The sequence below is a fragment of the Bradysia coprophila genome (genome assembly GCF_014529535.1).
Source record: "Bradysia coprophila strain Holo2 chromosome X unlocalized genomic scaffold, BU_Bcop_v1 contig_79, whole genome shotgun sequence".
Taxonomy (NCBI): domain Eukaryota; kingdom Metazoa; phylum Arthropoda; class Insecta; order Diptera; family Sciaridae; genus Bradysia; species Bradysia coprophila.
Genome location: NW_023503370.1, coordinates 1513621 through 1540419, shown reverse-complemented (window position 1 = coordinate 1540419; position 26799 = coordinate 1513621). Strand labels below are relative to the sequence as shown.

General features: G+C 34.4%; 2 protein-coding genes across 8 annotated transcripts in view; one reads left to right on the top strand and one right to left on the bottom strand.

Annotated features, from left to right (window-relative positions):
* The window catches only part of LOC119070437, a 106086-nt gene that overhangs the window by 7051 nt on the left and 72236 nt on the right, over positions 1-26799 (top strand). For all 7 annotated transcript variants that reach the window (XR_005086514.1, XM_037174783.1, XM_037174782.1 and 4 more), the window contains exons 2-5: positions 7026-7287; positions 12501-12653; positions 19861-20001; positions 26676-26790. Coding sequence is in view for 6 of the 7 variants with exons in the window: in XM_037174783.1 (XP_037030678.1) it covers positions 7080-7287; positions 12501-12653; positions 19861-20001; positions 26676-26790 (617 nt within the window). In the remaining variant the exon portion in view is untranslated. The remainder of the gene's footprint in view (positions 1-7025; positions 7288-12500; positions 12654-19860; positions 20002-26675; positions 26791-26799) is intronic.
* LOC119070436 (cytochrome P450 4C1-like) lies at positions 19995-22793 on the bottom strand. Its single transcript, XM_037174780.1, has 9 exons — positions 22570-22793; positions 22311-22508; positions 22061-22246; positions 21926-21995; positions 21747-21873; positions 21064-21249; positions 20764-21001; positions 20526-20708; positions 19995-20467 (listed from the first exon to the last, which is right to left on the bottom strand). The coding sequence occupies exons 1-9, from the start codon at positions 22727-22729 to the stop codon at positions 20301-20303; spliced, it is 1515 nt and encodes a 504-aa protein (XP_037030675.1). The 5' UTR covers positions 22730-22793; the 3' UTR covers positions 19995-20300.

The following is a 26799-nucleotide window of genomic DNA, read 5'->3' as shown; positions in this document are numbered from 1 at the left end:
GCGGTGGAAAATTTTGATAGCGCCGTAGAAAATGGGTTTGAATGTGCAGACCTCTGCCAATTGCAATAGCTTTTTATGACCAGTTAGCTCAGATCAAATTTTTAACACTTTGACGCAATTGAGGAAGGAACAGTATAACGCCTGAAACTACGATTTTTCTTGACACTAGAATTTTCAGTCTTAAAAATTGTAACGCAACAGACTGTTATTAGCGGAGTCTACCAAAGACTGGAGTTATAACTAAGAATAGAACTTAGAATGAAAAGTCCAGTCGACCTGTTTATTTAAAAATATTTAAAGATACTAAAATAAATAATAAACACGCCTCGCACATCGCAAAACAATAGCAACATAATGTTAACCAGCAGCAACGCTCCTGGTAGTATTCTAGATGATGAACGGAAGGAAAATAACAATCAGATGTAGCAACATTGACACAATTAATGTCAGATTTAATACCATTAAAAAGTACAGGCTAGTACAGCGGTTTTGGTTTATCTTTGCATCGACACATAAAAAATGATGTACACCTATGTCTACATCGACGTCTACATAGTCCAACTCGTCAAAATAAATATCTGGATACAGGTGCCTAATATTTATTATCCAGTTTACAATATAGATTTATATCTCACAGAACTCAAATACAGATTATAAATGGAAAATCAATTAGCTCAAAAATTTATGATAAAGTCACAAAAGTAAAATGTAAAGCAAAATATGACAAAACCTGAAAACCGAAATCATTAAATTTAAATGATTTTGGTTTAATTTGAAATAAATGAGGCAGACAAATTGGAACCATAAAAATAGTCAATTGAAGAATAAAGTGTAATAATATATCATAACAGATGATTATGACGAGGAAACATTGATGTAGGTAAAGAGAAAATATATTAAATTTGATATCTATCTGTACTACAGATTTTTTAAATAATCAACAAAATTATACGAATACACTATGCTTGTTCGCTGTTGGGTGATTGCAATTATAATTATTGAAAAAAACTTGAAAATTATAACTATCTGGTGGAGTATTCCGACTCTGCTCGGGATTACTATAAAGACAAAATATTTAAATATTGTCGAACATCGAAAATATTTTCACGCGTCAAACGTCAATTTTTCAACCGGCAAAAAAAATTTCACTCGTCAAATAACGCATGAAAATGACTTTTTCGCACTTCGTCCAAACATTTTCTCAGTAGTCTCAAGTTTCAAGTCTCTTACAGTTTGTCCCAATTTTTTGCTTGTAAACACGATAACTTGAGTAGTTATCAAGCAAGTACTATTTTTTTAATCAACGTAGAATTCAATTCCTGAGGTTTAGTTCGAAGATGGGTTATCAATCAATCGAAAAAGATTACTTTGATGAAATTTGATTTTGTCGGTTAGTTACATCCAGCTATCACGCATGATAGTCCCCCATAACTACACATCACGGTAGTAGACAACTATCACGGTAGCATATAAGTAGCAGATTTCGCACCATGTCATAAAAATATACAATATTTTATGAAAAACCAATTTCTGAATCGTTATTCAAATGTAGTAAGGACATTAAAGAACAATCAAACAGAAAACTTTAAGACTCGTACGAGTGAGAAGTTTGTGGCCAGAGCGAAGCGAGGGCCGTAATTCCCACGAGTCGTGATATTTTATTCATGATTGGAGGTTTTGTGAATGTAGTAAGTATCGAGGGACCTCCTTTTGGTACATAAGTGTAAGAGAAGAGAAGCTATCGTACTTTTTTATTTTGTACCAAAGTGAAAGAGTCCTCTAGTCGTCCTATACTCGCATCACTTATTTCTGATTAACGTTACCAAGAAGACGATGAAACAGAATAATAGACAACTCATACGAGTGGGAAGTCGTTGTTAATTTATGATTTATGGTTGATTGAAATTGAGAATACAAAAAGTACTTTTCCAAAGAATTTGGACTCAGGCAAAGGTTTTTGTGATGCTTCGGAAGTTTAACAACGAAAAATAAAATGAAATTGATTTAAAATGTAATCATAAAATTGTCAGTCAAAGGACCTGACCCACCCAAAAGGTGGAACCTAGTTATTGTCTATTTTTTCTAGCTGAATCAACATTCAACATAAAACTAATGGCATGAGGAGCAAAAAACAAAAAAACATTAACTTTATGTTATAGATTTCTACACACACAAAGTTTTTGACGAGTCAAATTATAATATTCCTGTTTAACCACAACTTATAATTATAAGTGAAAATCATAATCTCCCTATTATCAAATATCATGGCAACACGTAGTCGAATGCTATTGGTTGGTGCTTAGTGTATGCTACTACTAACGAATGATTTTTGTTACATGTAACAACAGTCAGTTTTTGACTCAGCATAGAGGGTCGTATAATTTAATTTAATACTGAGAAGAATAAAACGAATATTTTAAAAACATATTTTGTTGAGTTGCGCCGGATTACATCTGGGAAAGTTGCTTGCAAGTCGGAGTTTTTGTTTGTTCATAATTCAGACTATGAACTAACCACTTATACAAAAGTTTAATAACATGAGTGACGTAAATTGTACTGTAAATTGTAAAAATTTCTAATACACAGAATCAATACCGGACCCAGAAAATCTCCTGGTACATTTGTTAATATATTGTGGATTGTAAGTAAACAACTGTGTTACTAGTTTTAGTTGAAGGGTCAAAAACAAACTCAAGTTGAGTAACTCAATTGTGACACCATTTGCCAATTTCCTCGAATTCCTGTCTGAACATTCACAGGCGTTTTCTCTTTTGTATGGCATTTTCTCGTACATGACTTACACCGCAAGCTTTGCACACAAATTGTGGCACAGTGCGTTGATTATGTTTCAGTGCTCTGTGTACGAGACACGCATCCATTGGTTCAAAAGACGTCTGTGGCTCCGCTGCAGCTACTTTACAAAAAAGGGAAATTGAAAGTAATGGTAAAAATAATGCAGTTAAATCACTCCAAAAGTCTTCACTCCCTATTGTTAGTACAATGTCGAAGACCAAAATGAAGGAATCAGGCCATGGCCTGATGAGATGTGGTTTATTTTGAAACAGCATTATTAAATGCAAAGCTTAAGATGCTTACACACTATCTCACAGATCAAAACAGTGGCAGAAACGTTTTCCATACCAAAATGACTCATTCATGAAGTATTTGAACTCACCGCATCCTAGATAACCGTCTGCGCCTTCACCAAAAACTATCCCGTTAGCATCACGTTTTAATTTTGGTTTATGTGAAGCAGCTGCAGCAGGACCACAGACGTCATTGGGACCAACGGATGCGTGTTTCGTACTCAGGGCACAGAAATCTATCTAACGAACTATGCCACCATTAGGGCACTTTTCAAAAGTTTCAAATTCTTGCCTAGTGTAACACATCGGTTCCAGCTTGCATTTACCCAAAGTTTCACAATTTCTTGAAGTTCGTATTTTATCATGAATTCATGAATGTTGAAAATAAATTGGAAATTAAATAACAATAATTGCAATTATACCTTTTATCTATTTCAACAAACTGACTGACTTATTTAAGGTTGAACCCATGTCGCTAACATACCTGCCGAAAACGATTTACTTTAACAAAATGTAACTTTCCATACTCTAACAATAATATTATGTTAGGATATGTTAGAGCTGTAATTGCTCCGCTATAACTTGGGCTTGGAAAACACATTGTTTTACATGCTAAAATTAATGGTTACGTTTCACTATTTATATACGTAGCGTATACACGTATATATAATAGAAGACGGTTTGCTTAGATTCTGTTCATAAAATACAATTTCATGTATATCATAAAATAATTTCGTGGCGGTGTTTTAATTACGCTGTACAAATAACTCTTAGGAACGAAAAACCAATTATCTTCGAATAAGTGTAATCAAAGATCTAATCAAGAACAAAAGTATGCGACCTCTAGCTATATAAATGAAAAGGAAATTTGTTCTATTGTATTTTCCCTTTTACAATACTGTGGCGTTTAGGGTATAGTATACGCTTCATTGTAACAATATTTTACTAAACAGACAATAAATAAATTATGGTGATTTGTAGCCATATTCTGTCTAATGCTATTTTCTGGATGAACTTTAAATTGGGTAGATATTGGGCGTAATCGATTCTGATTTCCGGCGTTTTATTGTCGGACGCCTTTTCCGAGCGAAAAATTAAGGAAATGGAATTCCTTTATATAGTAAACATACGGTCAGTCATTAATCAACATTATATAGAACAATTTTTTTGTCTGATTCAGGTACCTTTTTAACGATTTCCATTTATCAACGGCGAATGAATGTGCGTTAAAGCAAACGAAAGTGCGAAATTTCACTGAGTGAAAAAAAAAACTTAGTTTCATGTGCATACAAATATCCAATCCTTAGAGATAAATTCCTTCTAATTTCTTGATTACATAAATGAATCTGGTTGCAGTTATTCAAACAGCCCATATTATTCATCTGAAGCAAACAGAAGACATTTAATTTATGTGTTACAGTCATTCGTGTATATTACTGATCATATGGTCATATGGGTCATATCGTCTGTTGTATCGTAGCGTTAAGAATATGAAGATTTATCTCTTATCACAGCATACAATACAATAGGATGTGTGTTTTAAATGTACTCTGCTAAATTGTCACAACGGTTGCAATTCAAAGTTTGAAGTACGTACAATATAGTCGAAGAAAAAGTGCTGAATATTACACATATTGATTGACAAAGTGAACTGAAACCGAATCAAAAATGTATCACAGTCTCATATGGTATGATTTCCTTTTAAAAGTCGATGTTCGTATAATACTTTAGCTTCTATTTATAGAAGCTCTAACCGGATGTTCATTTGTACTCTTTTGTTTTTTTTTTTGCTTTGTGTGCCAGTTTAAAATTGTAGGAAAATTATATTCAAATGAATGCAAGTATTTGTGTTTCACGACTCGAGTAGAAAATTCAGAAATTATTTTCTAATAAAAATCGCTGGCTTCACATGCCCTTACCACATGTTGAGGGCATTCGATATGTGTGAAATTCACACTGTGAATAGAATAGGGGTTGCGATTTTCACTGACCAAGTTGACGTAAACCTTAGAAATTCTAAGTAACTTCTAAATACAATTAGTTGAAAGCAAAGTTTTCCTATGAGCTTTTACAATTATTTCGTAGAAGTGTGTGCTGTTTGTGTATGAAAACTATTTATTCTAGTTAAACGTTACGTTTAGCGTATTAAGACGGTATGGTAATACCCTCTCTAGCAACCAAATTACTTTTATTAAGGTGCTGAAAGAATCAAGTAGCCTTTGGAACTTACATGTACATTACAGCGTAGTCAGTCAAAATGTAGAATAGTGTTTGTAGAATACAAAGAAATGTGTGAATTTGACACAGTGAGCTGAGAGTTTGTTTGCTAGAGAGAGTATTGGTATGACCGTATCATACGAATGGGAAACAGAGTATAACGTCATTATTCAAAAGCATAGGATTACGTGATAATTCCGTGTTTTTTTAACAAAATTTATGTCGCTACCATTTCAGCAACAAAATACACATTTTCTAAATAGAAATTTTCGGTACGCCATACCGCAGAATTGGACATTTAAGCAAATAATACAACATTTAGTCGAATTATTCGGCTACAGTATTTTATCGTTTCAAAACTTTGTCGATTTTGTTGATTTTTTAAAATTTATGTATTGCTTTTAGCTAATGTGTAGCTCCCTCCAGCATATTTCAACTCTTTGAGCTGATTTCTTTTTAGAAAATTATTTCATTTTCGAAACATTAATTTAATTAGAGAAAACCTCTATCATTGGCGAATGTTTGCACAAATAGTGAAAGCTGGTGAAGCTGGTGGCGATAAGAGATGTGAAAAGTTTAGACTTATCACACGGATAAACATTTAAGAACATGGGAAACCACAGTTCGATGTTGTAAGATATTTTCAAAATAGTTTCACACAAAATTTGTCTTAACGAAATTACCAAGTTAAACGAAGAATCCCTCTTGCTCATCACGATACAAAACCGCGTGCATTTGATTTCCATTTATAAACTTCGAAATTAAATTTAGGTACACGGTAAACTTTAACCAAAAACCATTATTGTAATGAATGTAACTTTGTTCTCATTAATATGCAAAAGAAACATTTAAACTTCAACATAAATTATGTAAATATTACAAAAGCAATTAGTTTCGATGAATCCTCTAAAAATAAACTAAATTTTACAAAACATTTTCGGACCGTACGTTGCTATTTAACTCTTCAAAATCCTTTCACGTTTAATTACCTTAAATACTTAAATGGAGCCGCATTTTTAGCTTATGAACATTTTGTTTTACAACAGGAACTAATTGAAATTTATATCATGCACAATGCTCTTGCGTTTCGCCATAGCACTGTGCGTTGGTTTCGCGTATAAAACATAACTAATTTCGTAGTCAGCCATTTTAATTTGAATGACACAATGATACAGCCTTTTTGAGAAATTATTTTCCAAATCGATTCAACGTTTTTCCACATTTTACAGAAGAAAAATCAGAAAAATTGTCGAAAATATAGGAAAATGTGGGAATAGTAATGTGTTTTCCCAAAAATAGTCACAGCTTGTCGGACTGAAAATCTTTAGTTTTGTAAATTTTAAAAAACAATTCACGCCGTAAGTGCGGTCAAAATTCAAAATGGAAAGTGCGGAGGTCTTTCTAACGTAGCGTCATTTTCATTCAATGAAGCGTTAAAATGTATTTTTCGGTTCACTTTTTCATCCAATCGTTCACTTAAAATTCAAATTTTAGGCACACTTACGGCGTGAATTCTATCCAGAACTCACCTCTCCCATTGCAGTTTTCAGTGATTTTCCGTATAAACATAATGAATCCCTAGATCGTTTTCGATGCGGTTTTCAACCTCTCATTGTAGAGATAATTGAATAATGTCACCAATATAAATTTAGTAACTTGTCCCTCCACGAATGATTTTTTATTGTTTCACCAAATAATTTTTGTTTTCTTCCTTCTTTTCAGATCATCGTTTCGGCGACGTTTTTTCGCCATGGATGAAGAGCTTGGCATCGCAGCATGAAACGTGACGGGGCTTTAACGCCCCTGGGAGTACCTTCAATTGTTCGGTCTCCCAACGGTGCTAACAACGCAATGAGTCGTAATCGTGTAATATTGATGTGGTTTTTGTTGAGCTTGTGTTTCTTTCCATGTGTCGTGTTAAGCGAAGAAGTAAATAGTGAAACTGCGTTTAGCTTAGCGCCCGAAATTACTACCACAGTGTTCGGTAAGTTGAAAAACCTTTTTTTTATATTGTTAGTTACATATTGAATAAATGGGTGTGAATTTGTCTCGTTTTCCTGTGCACTTGTATATGTATACTCACAACACTGCATCTAAATTCAGTGTTCATGCTAGGAGCAGTGCTGTGGTGTACATTGAAACATGAACCCTTTCAACTCACGTTAATTTCTCTCCTTTACTTCGTTTTTGTCAAATCACAACCAACATGAAGGTAAATGAATCGAAAGCCTTGTCTGGCGTGCCAACTATCGTTATTTTTAATACAGGGGACATCAGGGAGACATGAGTTAATTCAGCAGTGAGCTGAAGATTCAAGAAAGTGAAGAAATTTTAGAACTTTTCTCGTGATTTCTGTAAGATTTTTACAATAAAGGGACTCCCTTTAAACATCATAAATGGTAATGCATTGTGTTTTTCAATTGATGCAGGTACTGTTCGGAGGGCGTATATATAAACAAAGACTGGATTTCCTCTAGATATAATAACCGCAAACAAAAAGTTAACTCAAAAGAGAATACTTGAAATTTAGTGATCAAGTTTTGCATTTTGATAACAAATTTCACAAGTTCTTTGGATTTAAAGTTTTGCTAAGAATATTTTTCATGAATCATGTTCCCACATCCACATTATCTCTACGGTCGGTAGTTTTTCTGTTTCCATAATTAATAACTTAACTGAAATCCCGCTTTAACTTTGAATGTAAATACGAACTTATTTACTTGTGAAGGTTTTTCACTCATTTGGAACAGCATTCTTTTATGCCTTTCTGTTTTGTAAGCTTTTTTATTAATGTTGCTTGCTTTTATTTACAATGTATACATAAAGTTCTGACGATACCGTTGAAAATACAGAGATTTTTTTCGTGAATAACATTGGAGTGGTTGAGTCAGTTATTTTTTTGCGAAACAGTGTTGCACTGGTCCGGAATTTTCTTTTTTTGATGAATGATTTGTGTTTGATTAGAGTTGAATGTGCTTGCCAGAACGAAAAATGGCTCAAATATTTAGTTCCAATGTTTTATCAAAGGTATGTCTGTTATAGCAGTGAGTTGACCTGAAAAACCCCGAAAATATCCAGGAAATTCAAACTCCAATTTCTATCTACAATTTCTTTTCTCTTTTTAGATGTATTAGTCATTTGTTTACCAAGGGGAGAAAATAGGAAATTACAAAATATTTAGTTCCAATGTTTTATCAAAGGTATGTCTGTTATAGCAGTGAGTTGACCTGAAAAACCCCGAAAATATCCAGGAAATTCAAACTCCAATTTCTATCTACAATTTCTTTTCTCTTTTTAGATGTATTAGTCATTTGTTTACCAAGGGGAGAAAATAGGAAATTACAAAAAAAGCAATTTCGTTCGAGTTGGAATTTGGTACTTCTCCCAGAGGTGAACACAGCGTTTCCTCACACTCATGTGTGCGTGCATGGAGTGATTAACATTCTTCTACTCGAAACGAAAACATCAATTCGCCATACAATTTCTGAAAACTTAACCAAAGTGACAGTTCAAATTAAAAAAGGTTTTTTTTCCCCACGGGAGAAAAGTGTTGCTTTTATCACTACAAATGTCATTCGACCAATCGTCTACAAAAAGCAGTTTTCTTATGGCTTTTTGAGATTGAAAGGAAAAAATAGGGTTAAGAACTTTGGGCTTATTCCACAATTTCTGCTATGTATGTTATTCTCTGTGCTGCCTTCATGTGCTACAGATTCGAGTACGATCAGATTTCAAGACATCATAACCAGGTCCGCTTTTATTTGAAGGTCTTACAGCCGTGGCTCTTAAATAAGTGACACATGGTCAGCTGTTCCACTCATACAAACAAAAGTGTTTATACATGTGAAATAGATGCGTGCATTCATGTGCGGTAGAACCGAATAAAGACAGTTTTGTTTGAATGAATGGACCAGCTGAAAAACAGCTGAAACGAAATGTGTAAGGTGGAAAACACAAAGGCAATTTTGCGTTGATGAGATCGACAATTACGCTGCGTTTTCCAGCGATAATTCGATATTTACCACAGGTTTAACAATGGAAAACGCAGCATTATTGTCGATCCCATCAACACAAAATTGCTCGTGTGCTTTCGGCTTAACTTATTTGAAAGTTCCAGACCGTAACTACTTTTGTTGGCTAAAACAGCAAATTATTCCTCCTCCATTGTTGGGGTGTCAACTAGATAAATAATAAATGCCGAGTAATGGTGACGTTTCATTATATATACGTCAAAAGGTTTCATATCTCCAGATTTATTTACCCGATTTCTAAAAAAAATCATTTTGTTCATGATCAGCGTTCATAAAAAACACATCCCACATACCTAATAGAAATGATATGTGAAGTGATACCTTTTACACCCGAAACGCCGTCGCCACATTAAACGCATTTTCTTATATAATTTATTTTCATCATCATCAAATCGAACCGAATACATTTTCTATTGTAATATGCATGTATATATATACATACATGCTTTAGATCTAAGTGGATAAAGTTAACTTGCGGTACGGTATACTTTTTACGAATAAAGCACATTTATTATACATTCGCGCGCATTAATACTTTACTATGCTATATATCGCTAATCAGCAATTGCTATCGTGGAAGCTTTAATTTTCATTGATTTTCTGCTTTTATGTTACGAAGTAAAAGCTTTTTTGTTGTTTTTCATCTTTAAATATAGAATGAGAAGGAATAAAGATGAGCTAAAATTAATGAGAATGAAAAAAATTTAGAATTTAAAAAAATAGAATTTTGCCTGGGTGAGTTTTCGAAGAAGGAAAGGATTAATATATTTTTCAGAAATTTACAGGATTATAATTGGAGTATTATACATATGCTGTTACTAAGGGGACTTTTGAAAATTGCAAAACAGCAAGAATTGCATTTTTCAAGAGGGCTCCCTGTCGCATTATTTTATTTCATATCACAACTAAAATGTTTTAACTTTAGTGCACGGAGCCAAAACTTTACCTCAAGTTTTTGAATAAAATACCTTAATTGGCAATGTGGTAAATGATGGAAATGGTACTTCTTGTGTGTTTACCGACTACTCGGCTACGCCTCCATCGGCAAATTTCACACAAGAAGTACCATTTCCATCATTTGCCCCATTGATAAGTAACGTACTATAAAAATACTAGTTGAACACACATTGTAAATACTGAAGTCAAGTTTTGTTAACGTTTAATATCCCCACTCCACACTCTTCTCCTGTCAAAACCTGTCACGCTGAAACAAAAAACCTCCCCTTCATTTACGCATTCTGTTGTTTATTAATCCTATGCGCCTTGTAAAGTAGTTGGTTAATAGATGATGGCTGGATAGATACTTACTTACTTTACCGGCACTACAACCCATTAAGGGTCTTGGCCTTCTCCAACATGCTTCTCCAACCGGACCTATCCGCGGCTAACGATTCCCAACGTGTGACACCGATTGTTTGAAGATTTGATAGGACTGTATCGCACCATCTGGCCTTTGGTCGACCTGCACTCCTCTTCGCTTCAAGTTTGGTTTTCAATATTTTCTTCGGGATAATATTTTCCTCAATCCGTTCCACATGACCGAGTCACTGAAGTCTATTCAGTTTGATTATCCTGACTATGTCTGGCTCTCCATAAAGCTGTTTTAGCTCAAAGTTGTATTGTCTGCGCCATCTGTTTTGATTCGGATCCAGAATCTGTCCGAATATTGTACGCAGGACTTTCCTTTCAAACGTGAGTAACGTCTGTTCTTCTTTTTGTGTCATGCACCACGACTCCGAGCCGTCTTATTACCGATCTGTACAATGTGCACTTTGAAACTCTGCTTACCGACTTGCACCTGAGGATGTTCAACAGACTATAATAACTTTTATTTCCTAAAGTTATCCGCCGTTTGATTTCGTCCATGAAGCTGTTGTCGGTATTTAGCTGAGTCAGTCAGATACTAAAATAATACGAATGGTTAGAAAAATAGAAATATTTGATAACAAATATGTCGTTGCTGACATAACGAAGCCGTAAGCAAATATAACATTATACCATAATAAGATGAATAAGATCACTGATGGATAACGAGGACTTTAAATTTATCACATCTATCTGCATATAGATCAAATGTTCGTACTGTTTTAATCTTAAAAAATCTATCATCCAATGGCTATTTTGCTAACATGTGCCTAAATGAAAATTTTGCGCAATAGATGTGAAAATTGTCAGTCCGAGGCGAAGCCGAGGTTGACAACACATCGTATGCGCAAAATTCCAGTTTAGGCACAAGTTAGCAACAAGATTGTATGTACTGAAGCAGTTTTACACTTTCATAGAATAGTATGTTGTGTTACAAGTATTGTAATGTTGATTTTTTCAGCACTAGACCCAAGTTTTCCTTACGAGCGGAGCGAGTAAGGAAAATTGGGTCGTGTGCTGAAAAAATCTCATTACAATACGTGTAACACATCATGCTTTGTGCCAACCGAGAATTGAAATAGACAAATGCCCAAAAAATCATAATTTTCATGGTAAACAATCACTCTTCAAATTTGATCGATCACATTGCTTTGCATTTTCTAAAACGAATGTTGTAATAACTCATACAAATTCCATAACAACACTGCTTTGAGTGTTGAAATATCCCATCAAACGGGTGCTGAAATAAGTCACTTTACAACACTAAAATGAGTGCTGAAAAGAGTCGTATTTCAATTCTCGGTGGCACAATGAATATTTACGCACGCAAAATGAATATATGCGAACTACAATACATAAAAGCTTTAAAGCGATTTAAAAAAAACTCACATGACGATGATTCTATACGAGCATACCTATTCAGTCATGATCTGTTAAACTGACTGACTTACACTGTCCGAATGGAGACCTCGATCTCCAATATACTATTGCCATTTTAAAGCTACATTATTAAGCTATCAACTCCAGTCAATAGTAATGCTTTCCCCTCATAGTGACCTCACTACCCTGGAAATCAAAAATCGCTTTAGAAGCATGGTAAAAGGATAATCAAAGAAAGTGGGTTTCCACAACAGATTCATCATCCTAAGTGCAACCAGGAGTCGGGCGTATTTAAAAAAAAGAAATTCGACCCACCCTATGTAAATTGATGAATGATGAATAAATGAAGAATGAACATTCGAAAAACATATTTGTTTTCTATACTTCCTCATTAGTTAACAGTTTACATTTTAATTTACAGACTATGCAAGCCGTGGAACAAAAAAATTCGGTGACAAATGTGAATCAACACTGGAATGTGGTTTCCCTGGCTCGGTATGTGATTCGAAGAAGAAATCGTGTCAATGTGTGGAAAATCTTCCGATAACTAATCACCTGGACAAGTGTGGAAAGGGTACGTAGACCATTTTTACATTTCCAATAAATTATTTACGACGGTAACATCAAATAATATAATACTCGAAGAGACTGAATGGAGTGGTGTGTTTGTTTGTCGAATTAGAAGCTATAAGCACTTCGATCGAACGATATCATTACTTTAGTCAATAGTAGATTAGGAGGTGTCCGTCCGGAAATAGATGTCCAACTATATATTATATGCATAATACGCTGATTTCCAATCAATAAACGCTGTGGCGCCATTCGTTTCTCCTACACAACATTTTGACATAACCAATATTTATCGTATAACATTACCATGCGTGTAAAATGGGAAAGAAATTACAGCTTTTTTTGTGTGGTAAAATTATAAACCGTTGTTCTTAGCAATACTAATTGAAACAATATAACGCCGATTTAGCGTAAAAAGTGAATGAATCGAATTGTGTAGATACAGTTAAAAAACAAGTTCCCTGAATTACGGTACGGAAATTAATAGCATATGTCATGCAATAGTTGTGTGAGTCAGTGAAACTCAAAGGGACAATTCCAGACTTTAATAATGTATTACGAGCAATCCACTTTTTTAATGAACCACCTCCCTTTGATGGATACATGCGGACTAGGGTGTTTCTCAAACGCAATTTCTTCTACTACCCTCGAAAGTCCTTCCTATATCTCCAACAAAATTTTCGTTTTTTTTTCGGACCGCCCGTTGGAGATATAGGAAGGATTCACGAAGGCAAGAAAAGCAGTTGCTTTTGAGAAACACCCTAATGCGGACGTTATGTGCATTTTTTTAGTGCCAATTTTGCTGTCTTTTGGTCGGCTTATCATCAAATTTACAGGTCAATAGTCCTCAGTCTCCAGTGCCATCAAAAACAAGAATATTTTAAACGAAAACTTTTCACCGGTCTACATACCGAAATGTAAAGTATTTGTTTACCACACACTTGTTGTATAATTAATTCACGGTTTGCATTTTGATAGGCATAAGGATGGTTCCGTTTTTCGTGAACCGAAGTGTGTTAAACCTACAAAAATACATTAATAAAGAATCGCACTGCATTAAATATTAGTCCAACTGAGAGTGTGAGGTTGCCTTTGGGGTTTAGCTTCAATGAACCTCATAAATAAAGACGAAATTTACGAAAATTGTTTTCATTAAAACACACATGTATGTGATACGGCCGGACGACCAAACACTAAATTTATGCCACATTGTAAGTGTAATTCCGGACGAGAAAATTCTAATACGTGTAAATGACGAAAGCACTTTCATTTACACAAAGAAATAAAATTCGGTGATTCGGTGTGTGGGTGTGTGTGCAGGAATTTCTTTCCAGTTTAGGCACCAAAAATTCATTTCAAAATACGCTCTCATCTTCACGTTGTGTATAGTCATTTTTTGGGTAGGTATATGTATCTCTCTCACATATTTTGTTTTATGTTTAATAAGACATGTATTATTATAGACATGTTATTCACCTTAATGTAGGTTATAACCGAACTTGAATACTTTATTTCGTAATGACCACATAAAGCTTTGGATATGGGTAATTTTTTTAAAACAGAGCCAGCAAACGTATAACGCGATAGCTAGCACGTTTAAACGACGGGACATAGATCGTTAATTTTCGTTCATATAAAATTTTTGGGCTGAGTTGACACGATAAGACAGTTTGCGCAAATGACGTATAATTGATAAGTCAACTTATAAGTTAGAAATTATAAGTAACCTTCCGAAACCTCTTGTGTGAAGATGTGACTTATAAATTTTCAACTTATAAGTTGACTTATAAATTATACGTCATTTGCACAAACTGTCTATTATAGATTGAGAAAATTTGTAGAGTGTTTTCAAATCCAAACCGTATGACTTACACTTCTATCCATGTAATATTGGTAAAAATAAGAGTTTTCTACTCGTTCTATCAGTAATCAAAATTTAACGAAAGATTTACCTGTTGATTTGACCGAATGCGCACTTTCTGAATCGATTCACCGATGTTTTTCAAATCATTTCCAAACTCTTCGTCCCAAAACTAGAGCGACACAGGGTTTTATTTAGATGATTTGATGTTTGAGCAATAAATTTCGCAGAGCGTGGATGAAGTGATAAGTGTACACTTGTCGCAGTTTTATTACAGCAGACAGTTTTCATCCAGGCCGAACTTTTATGGGTTTAGATATTTAGATGCGTAAAAGCAAAAACAGACACAGAGAAATTAATTTCCTAATTTCCTCGATGTGTACCCACGTCACATATTTTTTTCATACTATAAATGACTAACGAAAGACATTACGAGAACCGGAACATTTCCGGAACGCACAGCGAAAACCATTTTACGCAAAGCTTGTAATAGTTTTGGTCTTAAGAACCCCATGGTTGATTGTTTTCTTTAATTTTTGTTGGGTGCTTTTTTTGTGGCAATCAATTTTAGCGACGCTGTTAACCATTCTAAACAATTTACTATCAACGAACGAAGCTCACACTGGGGAAAAATGACACAGAAATGTGTTAAAGTCCCAAAACATATTAAAATATAAACTTTTTTTATTTGAAAAGGAATTCATTAATATTTTATGGTTGAGCCGTATCTGAAGTAAATTTAGTGTAGGTAAGCATGTACATGAAAAAAATGAAATGTTCGTGAAAAGGTGTTTTTTTTCGACTTTGCCTTTGTATATACTTTATGAATATTTATCTTATGGAAATTTATTCATGAAAGCAGCTCTATAAAATTGTACATACTCGCTAGTTACTTGTAGAACGTTGGATTTTGATATACTTCTTCATTTGAGTTGTAAAGAAGAAGAAAAACCATAAAAAAATCTAATTTAAAGGGGTGGCGTAGGTATCTGGTTATATACACACACAATTTAAAAATCATATTTTCCGTTTAAACTCACCTAATAAATTAATGAATTTCTTAAAAATAAATTCAGTTTTTCTTGTTGCTCTATTTCCAGAAACTGTTTATTACCGTAATACTGTAGAAGTCGGGGTAGAAGTATCAGAATCGGATTACTTTGAATGTGAACGGGGAATGTTGTTAGTTTAATTATTTCTACGAATTAACTAAACCAGCCAGACTTGTTAAAAAATTCGGATAAAACAATTTCTTTCTATAGTTTACTTGACAGTTAAATTAAAACAATGCAAGTTTCGACGTCAAAATTACGGCTTAGCCTGACTACCTTTTCTTGGCATGTAAATAAATTGAAACGTTATATCGATCATTGAGGTGGTTTTAGTTATAGTATTTAAGTTAACACGGGGCACCGTTAACAAAAAATAAAGTTTTTCTGAAGAATCGTGTAAATGTATAGGAAATATCGCTTTTTTCAAGTTGACTATGGAAAAGGATCTAGCTGAAGAGTAAGCAAGCGGTTTTGAACTCCTTTTAGGTCCTAGCATTCGGATCAGAAATCATTTTTTGGGTAACCTTCAGAAAAGCTTTATTTTTGTTAAGGGGCACCGTGTTAACTTAAGTCGTGATAAGATGAGTACTATGACCTGGCACTTTAAAAGGCGTATATATACACGGGATTCATGTTCCCTCATCGGGTCGCTGATGGAGAATGTTAGATTTTGTAAGGTGTAATGTTGTTCTACGACTTTCTTCGCTGGAAGGGTCCTAACTAAATGAAGGCAAATTTCATCGGGCTGAAGTTAGCCCAACGCCAAAATTATGACTAGTAACAAATAAGCTTATAGGTACATAAGATGGATGTGTATGTGTGTACACTGTACATAACAAATCATATTACATAAAGAGTTATGCTATCGCTATTACGTACTTATGCCGGCCTCGAATTTGGGTCGGACCCAAATTTTCCTTAACTTTAAATTGTATACATTTGGGTCGGCCCAATATGTTCAGCTCTTATGACTGCCTCGAATTTGGATCGGACCCAAATGTTCCTCAACTTTAAATTGTATACATTTGCGTCGGCCCAATATGTTCAGCTCTTATGACTGCCTCGAATATTGGTCGGACCCAAATGTTCTTCAGTTTTGAGTTTTATACATTTGGGTCGGACCAATATGTTCGGTAATTATGACTGCCTCGAATATTGGTCGGACCCAAATGTTCTTCAGTTTTGAGTTTTATACATTTGGGTCGGACCAATATGTTCGGTAATTATGACTGCCTTGAATTTGGGTCGGACCCAAATGTTCTTTAACTTTGAGTTGTATACATTTGGGTCGGACCAATATGTTCGGTAATTATGACTGCCTCGAATATTGGTCGGACCCAAATGTTCTTCAGTTTTGAGTTTTATACATTTGGGTCTGAAGTACTGAAATATTGGTCCGACCCAAATGTATAAAACTCAAAACTGAAGAACATTTGGGTCCGACCCAAATTCGAGGCAGTCATAAGAGCTGAACATATTGGGCCGACCTAAATGTATACAATTTAAAGTTAAGGAACATTTGGGTCCGACCCAAATTCGAGGCCGGCATAAGTACATAATAGCGATAGCATAACTCTTTATGTAATATGATTTGTTATGTACAGTGTACACACATACACATGCATCTTATGTACTTATAAGCATATTTGTTACTAGTCATAATTTTGGCGTTGGGCTAACTTCAGCCCGATCAAATTTCATTCTGGCGTACCTGACAAGTTAAAAGGTTAAATATTGGATTTGTAAGTCACGCCAGGCTTTCCAACAACTGTTGCATATGGTTCTGCCATTAATTTGGATTTCGTGAGATGTGTGACGGCTGAGATTATACACTAATACTAAAGTCTTATAACGACCGTTCTAGCGCTCAAAACTAAAAGACGTAGAGCAAATGTTTTACACTATGCAGAATCTAACAACTATTGACAGAGCTAATGGGCTCTTAGCCTAGTGGGTGACGATTTGATCAGTATAACTTTTGTCAATAGGTCGTATAAATTTAGAGAGTTCTTAAATGTTCGCATAAAGATAGCAATATCGTGTTGTATGGTAGAATTGTTCCTTTTTTTGCTTCTGCTTTACGACATTGTTACTGAAATTTTCCGAATATTTTTTAACTCGCTCGATTGAAACCCAAATTTAAATGTTTAACACTTTAATTTCTCGCGAAAACTCGAATGACTGTTTGCACATTAAATCTAATTAATAACATTGCATACGTTTAGCGATTTCTTTTTCAAAAAAAAGAAGGAAATTCTACCGTCAGCCACATCGATAGTACATATTGCCCGTAGCTACTTAAATTATGACAAACATGGTATTGTTATTTGGCACTGCTACTATTCGGAATTTAGTCCTACATTAAAAATACAGACGTTACGCCAATGTATGCGAATTTCAATTATACAAACAATTGAATGGAGCTTAATCGATTCAATTTGTCTAGTTCCCGCAGGGTAAAAATTGCGAAAATATCTATTGAGCTGGCTGAAATTGTAATTAGAAATACCTGGATCTAATTCATTATTTACAGCAAGGCGAAATGTTTTTATGACACACGACGGTATAGCTAGATAGCAGACCGTTTTGCATTTAAAAAAATTTATTTCTAAAATTTTACGTTTGGACGGAAGGTATAGCTTACATCGATTTATGTATTCAATTTACAAAGTTTTGATGGTGGAAAAGCATTAAGCAGCTCAAATGATACACTAAAAATAATTTTGATAAAAGGAGAACACAATTTAATCGGTACCAAATGGCATGTAAAACAGAGTATGTATATTTAAATTTTGATTAGATGTATACCGAAACGCAGAGATGGAATGCTTCGCACAATGACATACTTTATCAAAGGAAAAATAACTCTGGCAAATAAAACATGGTATGAGAAAGTAGCGTACATTTCTTTCGCATCAGAGTTTCAGAATTAACTATGCGCTTAACTACTCGAACAAAAATATTCATTAAAAATTTCCCGCCCTATGAAAAAATGCTAGTAGCCTTGGGCTACCGGAATTTCCCGTAATAATGCATCTATCATATTATAAGCAGTTGACTTAATGTAATATTTCATTTCATTTAATTCATTAATTACATCTGAATGAAAAATATAGGAAATCGATTACAGAAAGTGTACTTTTCAACACTCAACAAGAGCGCTAAAATAACGTATTTCTTTTCGAAACTAGGGCAGAAATAAAATGTCAATCACATCTAAAAGTACCATCGTATTTAAAACTCTCATTTTCCTTTTTTTCAAATTTATTTAGTCTTTATGAATTTATTGCTTATTTTTCTTACTTCTCCCAATTCTCTCGTTTCTCCACGTGTTCGTTATGGAGAAACAAGAGAAATAATAGTCTTAGATTACAAGACCAGGGAAGTAATTTGATATTTTGTATCCAGATCGTGATAGGAGATATGAAATTATTTCCAGTGTGTAGTACAATATTTTACTTTACGAGCGAGGTAATGGGTAAAAATGAGAATACGATGGTACTTTTAGATGTGACACAAGGTGAAGTTATCAAACAAGCGAAGTATTTTTGATGAACCCATCATAAGCAAGAAAACAAACCCACTTCCCAACGTGTTACGTACACCGTTTTATGCAATTTCGTTGTGACTCGATCACAAATAACCATTTTTTTATTATCTCATAAACAACAGTTTACAGAGACTCACTGCTTGGTATGGTATTAAGGGCATTCCAAGTCTCGAGTTTATATTCGAGTATATTGAGTAATTCGAATAAATGAGAACTGTCACAGAAAAATTGTTAAATGTTTAATTGATGGATTTTCCTTAAACAAAATGCTATTGTGTAGCGTATGGTAAAGTAATTAGTTTTTCAGTCGACTAATATCTGTCGAGTGATATGACTTTGAAAACAGATTTTGTCCGATTGGAAAACTAATTATTTTACCCGAGTCGCTACACACTGGCATTTTGTTTGACGATTATACTCGAATATAAGCTCGCGACTTGGAACACCCTTAAATATAATTATTCTTTGGTTGACAATTGTTGTCACACAAAGTATAAATATCTCACTGAACTTACCATCAAATTTCATCGTGACAACACAATATAGTCTACAATATCGTGTCGTAAAGGTCAACGTTTTTATTACGAAGTTTTATACACTTATACCACAAGAAAATAAAAAAAAAATTCCACCCCAAAGTTCCAAAATTAAATTTAAAATTTAAATTCAAATGTCTCTTTATTCAAATCATATTATCCATAAATGTCAGCTCCACTTCCTTACATGGAATTATTATTTTGTTTTTCAGAAGCGGCAATAAATGACACATGTTTCTTCAACGAACAATGTGAAGCTTTTAGCTTTCAAACCGTTTGTCGCGATGGTCGATGCATTTGTCGTTTCGATTTGTCACCGATTATTAATAAGGATGGAAGGATTGAATGCTATGGTGAGTACGGAAAATGATTTTTTATTGTTGCTGTTTCTTTGTGTTTTCTTGTCGTTTATTGGAAAAGTGATTTATTGATTTCAAATACAATAGAACGGCGGTGGTGTAATATGAAATTGTGGAATATATTTGGAATGGACTGAGCGGGATGAGGTTAATCAACGCACTGTCTGATGTCAAAGTCAGCTTCGGTGCTTCACAGTGCGTTGGGTTAATAGTTTTTACTGTTTAAGATATGTATGGCTATGACTACCCTAATCGAATTAACAATATTATACAGAGACGATGCAATCAAATAATCAGGAAAAATTTCGTTTCGTTAGTTTCACGAAGTGTCCATTCTCCAGTTTCAAAGTTATCGCCCATTTCAACCTCAAATCTTCATATTTCTCTTCGGTTGTAAAAATAAAGTTTCGAACCAGAGACGCAACAATCAATCGTACAACAATATTAGCGTATCGGGCACCTGTGGAATGAGATAAATGTCATTGTGTGATAGAATCCACGACAGGGAACAGTCTTACCAACGCAATTACGTGACCCGAATGAAAACGGTACAAATGAATGGGCATGCCTCTGTGCAACATTTTCCGGTAAAAAATTATTCGGATCAAATTTGTCAGCATCCGGTCCCCATATCGATGCCTTACGATGTAAATCGAATATGGACAAAATGAATTCGGTACCGATGGGAATGTCATGTTTTCCTGTTAATGAAATCGAATAATTTCTTTCGTAGGAAATGTGTCGATCAAGGTCTACCTATTTTCATTTCACTCCTAGTGATTCGTGTTATCAGTGGTATTATTGGAAAGAGGCGAAGGGTTTCTTTGATCAAACGGTCAGTATAAGTGAGTTGATTGATCACATCTGCGGTAACTGTTGTTTGATCATTTGTCAAATTGTTCTCAATCTCTTCATACACTTTCTGTTGATATTCGGGATGCATAGCTAGCATTAGTATGGCATTCGCTACCGTTCCAGCAGTTGTCTCGAAACCCTTGTAAATACAAACTAAAATTAATAATGTCGTGAGAGTCAAGAATTGTGACATCATCTTACTGCTAATAGCATCGTTATTGATTCATTAATCGAATCTTGTTCTTGGAAACATTTTTGTGTCACGGTTAGTCGTATGCACTCATCGATAAAGTTTCTACTTTGCTTTATTCCCAATTCGTCTGTATGCACTCCTGTACTTTCGTTCGATATTTGGCTGTTAAATTCCATCAATTTTTGGCCATAAATCTGTAATGTATTCAACAGAACATCGGTTAAAAGTTGATCGATTCGAACGTGCCTGCGGTAGACCTCATCACAACGCTGAATGTGAGTTTCAAAGGAAAATTAACCGTCCGTATTTTCCGAAGTACAATGAGAATGAAGGAGAGGACTGCAAGTTCGAGTGTTTTTTATGAGTTTTTTTTGGGTTTCAAAACATTGTAAAATTGCGAACATAATTGCATCGCAAGTGAGCGACGGAACATAAATGGTTTCTCTTTGTATGTATTTACACTCAAGTAAATTTTGACGAAAAGAGTCACGTTGAAATGTATAAAGAGCACAGTTCCATAACTACAATACAACATCCATTCCTTTTGTTAATTTAATCATTTAAACAAAGAAAAAGGAAAGAAAAACTTGTGCAAAGCAACAACTTCTTCCAGTCGCATTGTTCATTCTATGGTCATTGCGCAATCGTATTATGAGTCTTAAAGGAACCAGGTAAAAATGTCTTCACAAACCTTCCTCACAAATTCCTTTATCGTCGACGCACTTTCCACACTGATTTTATGATATTTGGAAAATCTCATGATCACTTTGTTTTGGTACCAAGGCTTCAGCGTTTTCAGGGCAACCAAACGTGTTCCTCTGAAAATAATTTATCTGTAATGTTGGTTGTTGCAATCATAATTGTCCTTACTCGTTAACTGCGTCCAAGAACATTCTATTTTCGTTTTGCTGCAGCTTCAGATTCACTCCGAAAGTTGTGTCTGTAATGGGAAACATTCATAAATCCATGGGATACTCCTACTCGTAGAGTATATTGTATATTTACTGCAAACAATTTCGGCAGCAGCTGATTCAACGTAGTCGTAAATATTTACTGTCTGACCAACTTTCTTATTCAATAATGCAATCAAAATTTTAACTTTTTCATCAAAAATCGGACTGTAACTGTTCAGTATGCCGTAGTGTTGCACTGTATGATTAAGCAATTTTCTGTGGATTTTCCAGTCATTACCTGTATGCAAATCTTTGTCAGATCAATTCGCACAAATATTTCATTTTATGCAGCCACATATTACCATTCAGAGAGAGTAGTCCATGTCCGCCGATTAAATCTGATACACTGTCATACACAGTGCCTTTATCTTGTATGTTGGAATTGATTAAAGTTTCCATATCCTCCGGTGAATTGATGTACACCAACAATTTTGAACCTAACCAGAAACGGATGCGTGGCCCATACTTATGACCGAGCTTCGAAATTAGATTTATCGTGCCTATGATATTATATTTGCGGTTTAAATGCATTTCGATATAAAGTCAACCGTATGTAGTTACCACATGATGGATTAAGGAACATCCAAGCATTGCCGATAAATGGGAAAGCGATTGGTCCTTTCAAATGCCATGATAAATAGTAAAATTTACGTTTGTTCCACACATAGTTAACGACTAGTATGATTACACATAACACAAGTCCATGGATTATTAAGAGCATGTTTAAAAGAAACTATGTTATGACCACTCGATGCTGTACGACTGAATGGCTGTAACTTAAACTCGGTCAAAAGAAACGAATTTCGCAGATTATCAATGTTCACTGTCCAAGATAAGAGGGGATGATGCAATATTAAAAAGAAATATGGCAAAAACATGCATTTATGAAACACAAAATAATAAAATCGAAATCAGTCAGACTGATTTATGAAAAACAGGTAAAATCTTGCAGCCGTGACATTGAATTCATCTTGGATGTTGCTTTATGTTTACGAATTAATTCATGTAAAATGCGTCTGATTATTTATAGTTAACATTCTGCATACACGCTGTGTTTTATGTTGTACCGAATCGATTATAGCCTCTAAAAATGAGGTTAATTCTGAATTTTCTCTTAATATAATTCCATTTCTGGTGTAAATTATCATCACGTCTTTGAGCCCATTTGATTTATACTTTTCCTTTCAAAGTAATTCTCCGGAATAATTTTTAATGCATTATTATCCCCGTGAAATACTCAGAGGAAATACTCATATTTCTGGAAAAATATGTTAAACATATACGAAGAACCCAAGTGAAAAACGAGAGTCATAAAAGTTCGAAAAAGCTTCTTACGACCCTAGCCGAATTTTCATCTTCTCCTTTCAATAAAAATTTACTATAAAAATTCCAACAGATTATCTTGAAATTAGGAAGGTGGATCAGTCATAAGAGTCATAATTTGGAAGTTATGTATGTCCCTATGCAACACCTATAAATGAGGTCCATGTAATTTGAATGTACCAAAACTAGGGTCTTTTTTCGGATTTGAATTACCTCTAGTTATTTATATACCCTCTGTGAATTATAAAATGAAAACCGGTTAAACATTTGAAGTAGTAGACCGATTTATTTCACTTATAAATTATAAAGATTAAAAAGACAATATCTCAACTCAAATGGTCCGGGTCTTTTCAAGTATGCAGTGCTTGCTCCGATTATCTTAAAAATTAGAGTACCCGATCTTCTGGGAATGTTGCTCAATTTGCCCAGATATAAAACATGTTTTTTAAGTCGATGTTTCGTCAATATTTAATGGCATCTTCAGGACTATGCGATTCTGCAAATACAATAAAATCTCCTTTACCTCCTTAGTAAGTAAGAAAGTCGACTTTGCATCCTTAGGGAAAAGTATTTCCCTCCTTCGTAAAGGAACACGTCATACTTCACTCGGGAAATAATTTGCTATTTCGTATTACGATGAATACGAAATATCAAATTCCTTCCATTGTATGGTAATATACTATTTTTGCAGATCGGCATTAACATTAGGGGTAAAATCGTTGTATTCTTTAAACCTTAAATAATATCCCTAGGGCTGAAAATGGCGTATTACATTTCTAGGGAAAACAATAGAATAGGGTTAGGAATCACATCATTTAAAATCCATTAAAAAACTCTGGATAAAAATGAAAACTCGCGTTTTTGTGGAATTGTTGACCTCGTATTCGTCTCGGATCAACACACAAATTCACACGAAACCTGGACTTTTCGACTTTTTTCCCTTGTCATGTTTTAACTAAACTCGCACCAGTGACGAAATTGAGGTAATTTTAGAATTTTTCTATCAATTTTGGCCCTTAGGATGTAAAGTCTCAATCGGATCAATTTGTGACACTTTTAGTACGTTCACGTGACAACATGTGAAATTGTCTAAAATCAATCGTCCAAAAAGGATACGTGAATGAGTATGAAATAAGAAAAATTTGTTCTAGCAACATTACTTCAAGTTTTTTTTGTCTACTTATCGAATGTGGAAAATCAAGTAAAAATACAACTGAAATGCTGTCGGCAAAGTTTTCATTTGAAAAACGGCCACTCGATTGTAGTCTTATGTGTAAACTATTTTGACACCATTTCCACAGTTTCCGATTTATCGACTTGAAAAATGCTACCGTTTATTGGTAAGATAAGCATTTTAAGTGTAGCTAAAACAGAAACGGGTCGATTCGTATACGATTCAAATGTGTATCCAAGTTTTTTTTTAAATTCAAACCACACTTGTGCCGTATTCCGTTTCATTTCTTTTTTCATGTTTCCAGTACGAATTCTAAATAATTGACTGGCTTGGTAAAATTTGGCTGCACTCCTTTAATCCAACAAATGTAGTCGTTTCGATTCATATTTCAATAAAGAGCAATTATTTTAATGCATCGCAATGAATGATTGTCGTTCTTCTGTCTCTATACCAAAACAAAGCACGACAACAATAGTTTCAAATGTCGTAATTTCATATATTTCCGTTCCAACATCACATCAGCAGCCAAATTTCTTTGATATATTCGTTGATCTCGTCCTTGATGAATCCAGTACCAAAGCTCAGTAACAGAGTGGAGAAGAGTAGGGTGTCATTTCAAATTTTCGCACTATTAGCTACAACGTCATGAGCCCAACCCAAATTCAACAGTTCAACTTGCAAAGAAAATGATGAAGTGAAATATTAGGAGAAATTACTTCAGTAATTGTCAGAGATGATAACAACAAAGCCAACTTACGTGAATGACAACTCGTAATAAAAACGAACTCTAATTGACGTATGTAACATGCTAGAGGTGCTTTGCTGTTTCGCCAGTATCCATCAGACGGATTTAATATTCTGTACCAAGCTCTCACAAATTTGTTTTCCTTGTTCGTAAGGAAGGAAACACAGTTGCAGGAATGTAATGCTTAATATTTACGTGGTTGTTGCGGTTTGAATAAATGTAACTCATGTGGAAAATATGAAATGCCATACGGATCGGAGAGATTAAGTTGATATGTGACTATAATTCAGAGGATTATTTAACATGACAAAAAACACCGTTAACGTGATAGAAAAGAGGAGCATCCAAGCATATCATAATCGTATAATAAGTCATTAAATCTATTACTTCTTTGGTTTAAGATTTCGTTTCGTTTGTTGCCTCATTTATCAAAAGGTTTGCTATTATAAGAAGTAACTTACCAGACGAGATTATTTATTTTTGTCATCATTTTCGATAACAGAGCTTAGTTTTAAGCACGGAAAATCCCAATATAAGTGGACTTAGCACCCCCATTTTTTGGCATTAGCTGTGTAATGTATGTTACGAAGACTGTAGTTAGCAAATCATGCAGATGTACAACATTATGCTGACGACATTGAATTCACCTCAAAATAATTAATTAATCTTATGGAATAGACTCGATGGGACTTTGAATCCCTAATGAACTATGAAATGCACAAGCTCTTGTTTCGTAAATTACTAGAAAATTGAATTAGACTTTAGCAAACGATTTTCTTTTCCACTTTTCGATTATTCCTTATTTTATCTGAGTGGGTACACGTTCTCAGAAGAGTACGTAAAACATCACCCATATCATTTCGATACGTATCACACAATCAGATTTCAGTGTTTTGATTGCTGAATAGAATTGTGAAGGATCGTTGCAGACATAACTCCTGGTATGGATTCTTCCAAACTTCGTTAGCGCAAACTTCAAAGGAAAGCCGTTTTGTTACTATGTGGGTAAGAGCCACATTGCTACAATATCTTCATTTAACATTCTAGGTCACTGAGCTACAGTTTGTGATTTTAAATGTAAAGTTAATTTGCGTGCTCTATGTAGGTCGTTTAAGTTGAACACCGTCTTTATGATGTATATAATTGGGTTACACCCAATTAATTAAAAAAAAGAATTTCTCGCTAAAAATGTTCCAAATGAATGACATTAAGCACCAGCAATAAATAAGAAAAAAAAATCCTTTGTAACGCACTTGTAATTAGATGTTTTATTCAATCAAACCGTGTATCCTGTCTGGAATATAATTTCGCATTTTAATTAAGCTGCGATGACTGAGTCGTCCCTCGTCTCAATTAGGTTTATAGAGATATCCATGGTAATTCCACCCTAATTAATTATTTCCAATTGTTTCTTACCTGTTACAGCAAAGCAAGAATCACGTGAACCGGAGCGATACGTAGATCCAGCGATGATTGGCATACTGGCTGGTATGGCTCTCATGTTTATCATCATTTGTGTTGTACTGCGATTGTTTAGTAGGTAAGTGGA

Bases quoted from the DNA above. Each gene is read 5' to 3' on its own strand.
- LOC119070436 (XM_037174780.1), bottom strand. From the start codon at position 22,729: ATGCTCTTAATAATCCATGGACTTGTGTTATGTGTAATCATACTAGTC. The intron at 21,996-22,060 runs GTAAATATACAA...TTCCCATTACAG, and splicing joins TGCTGCCGAAATTGTTTGCA to ACACAACTTTCGGAGTGAAT. The intron at 20,709-20,763 runs GTAGACCTTGAT...TTTCATTAACAG, and splicing joins TAGGAGTGAAATGAAAATAG to GAAAACATGACATTCCCATC.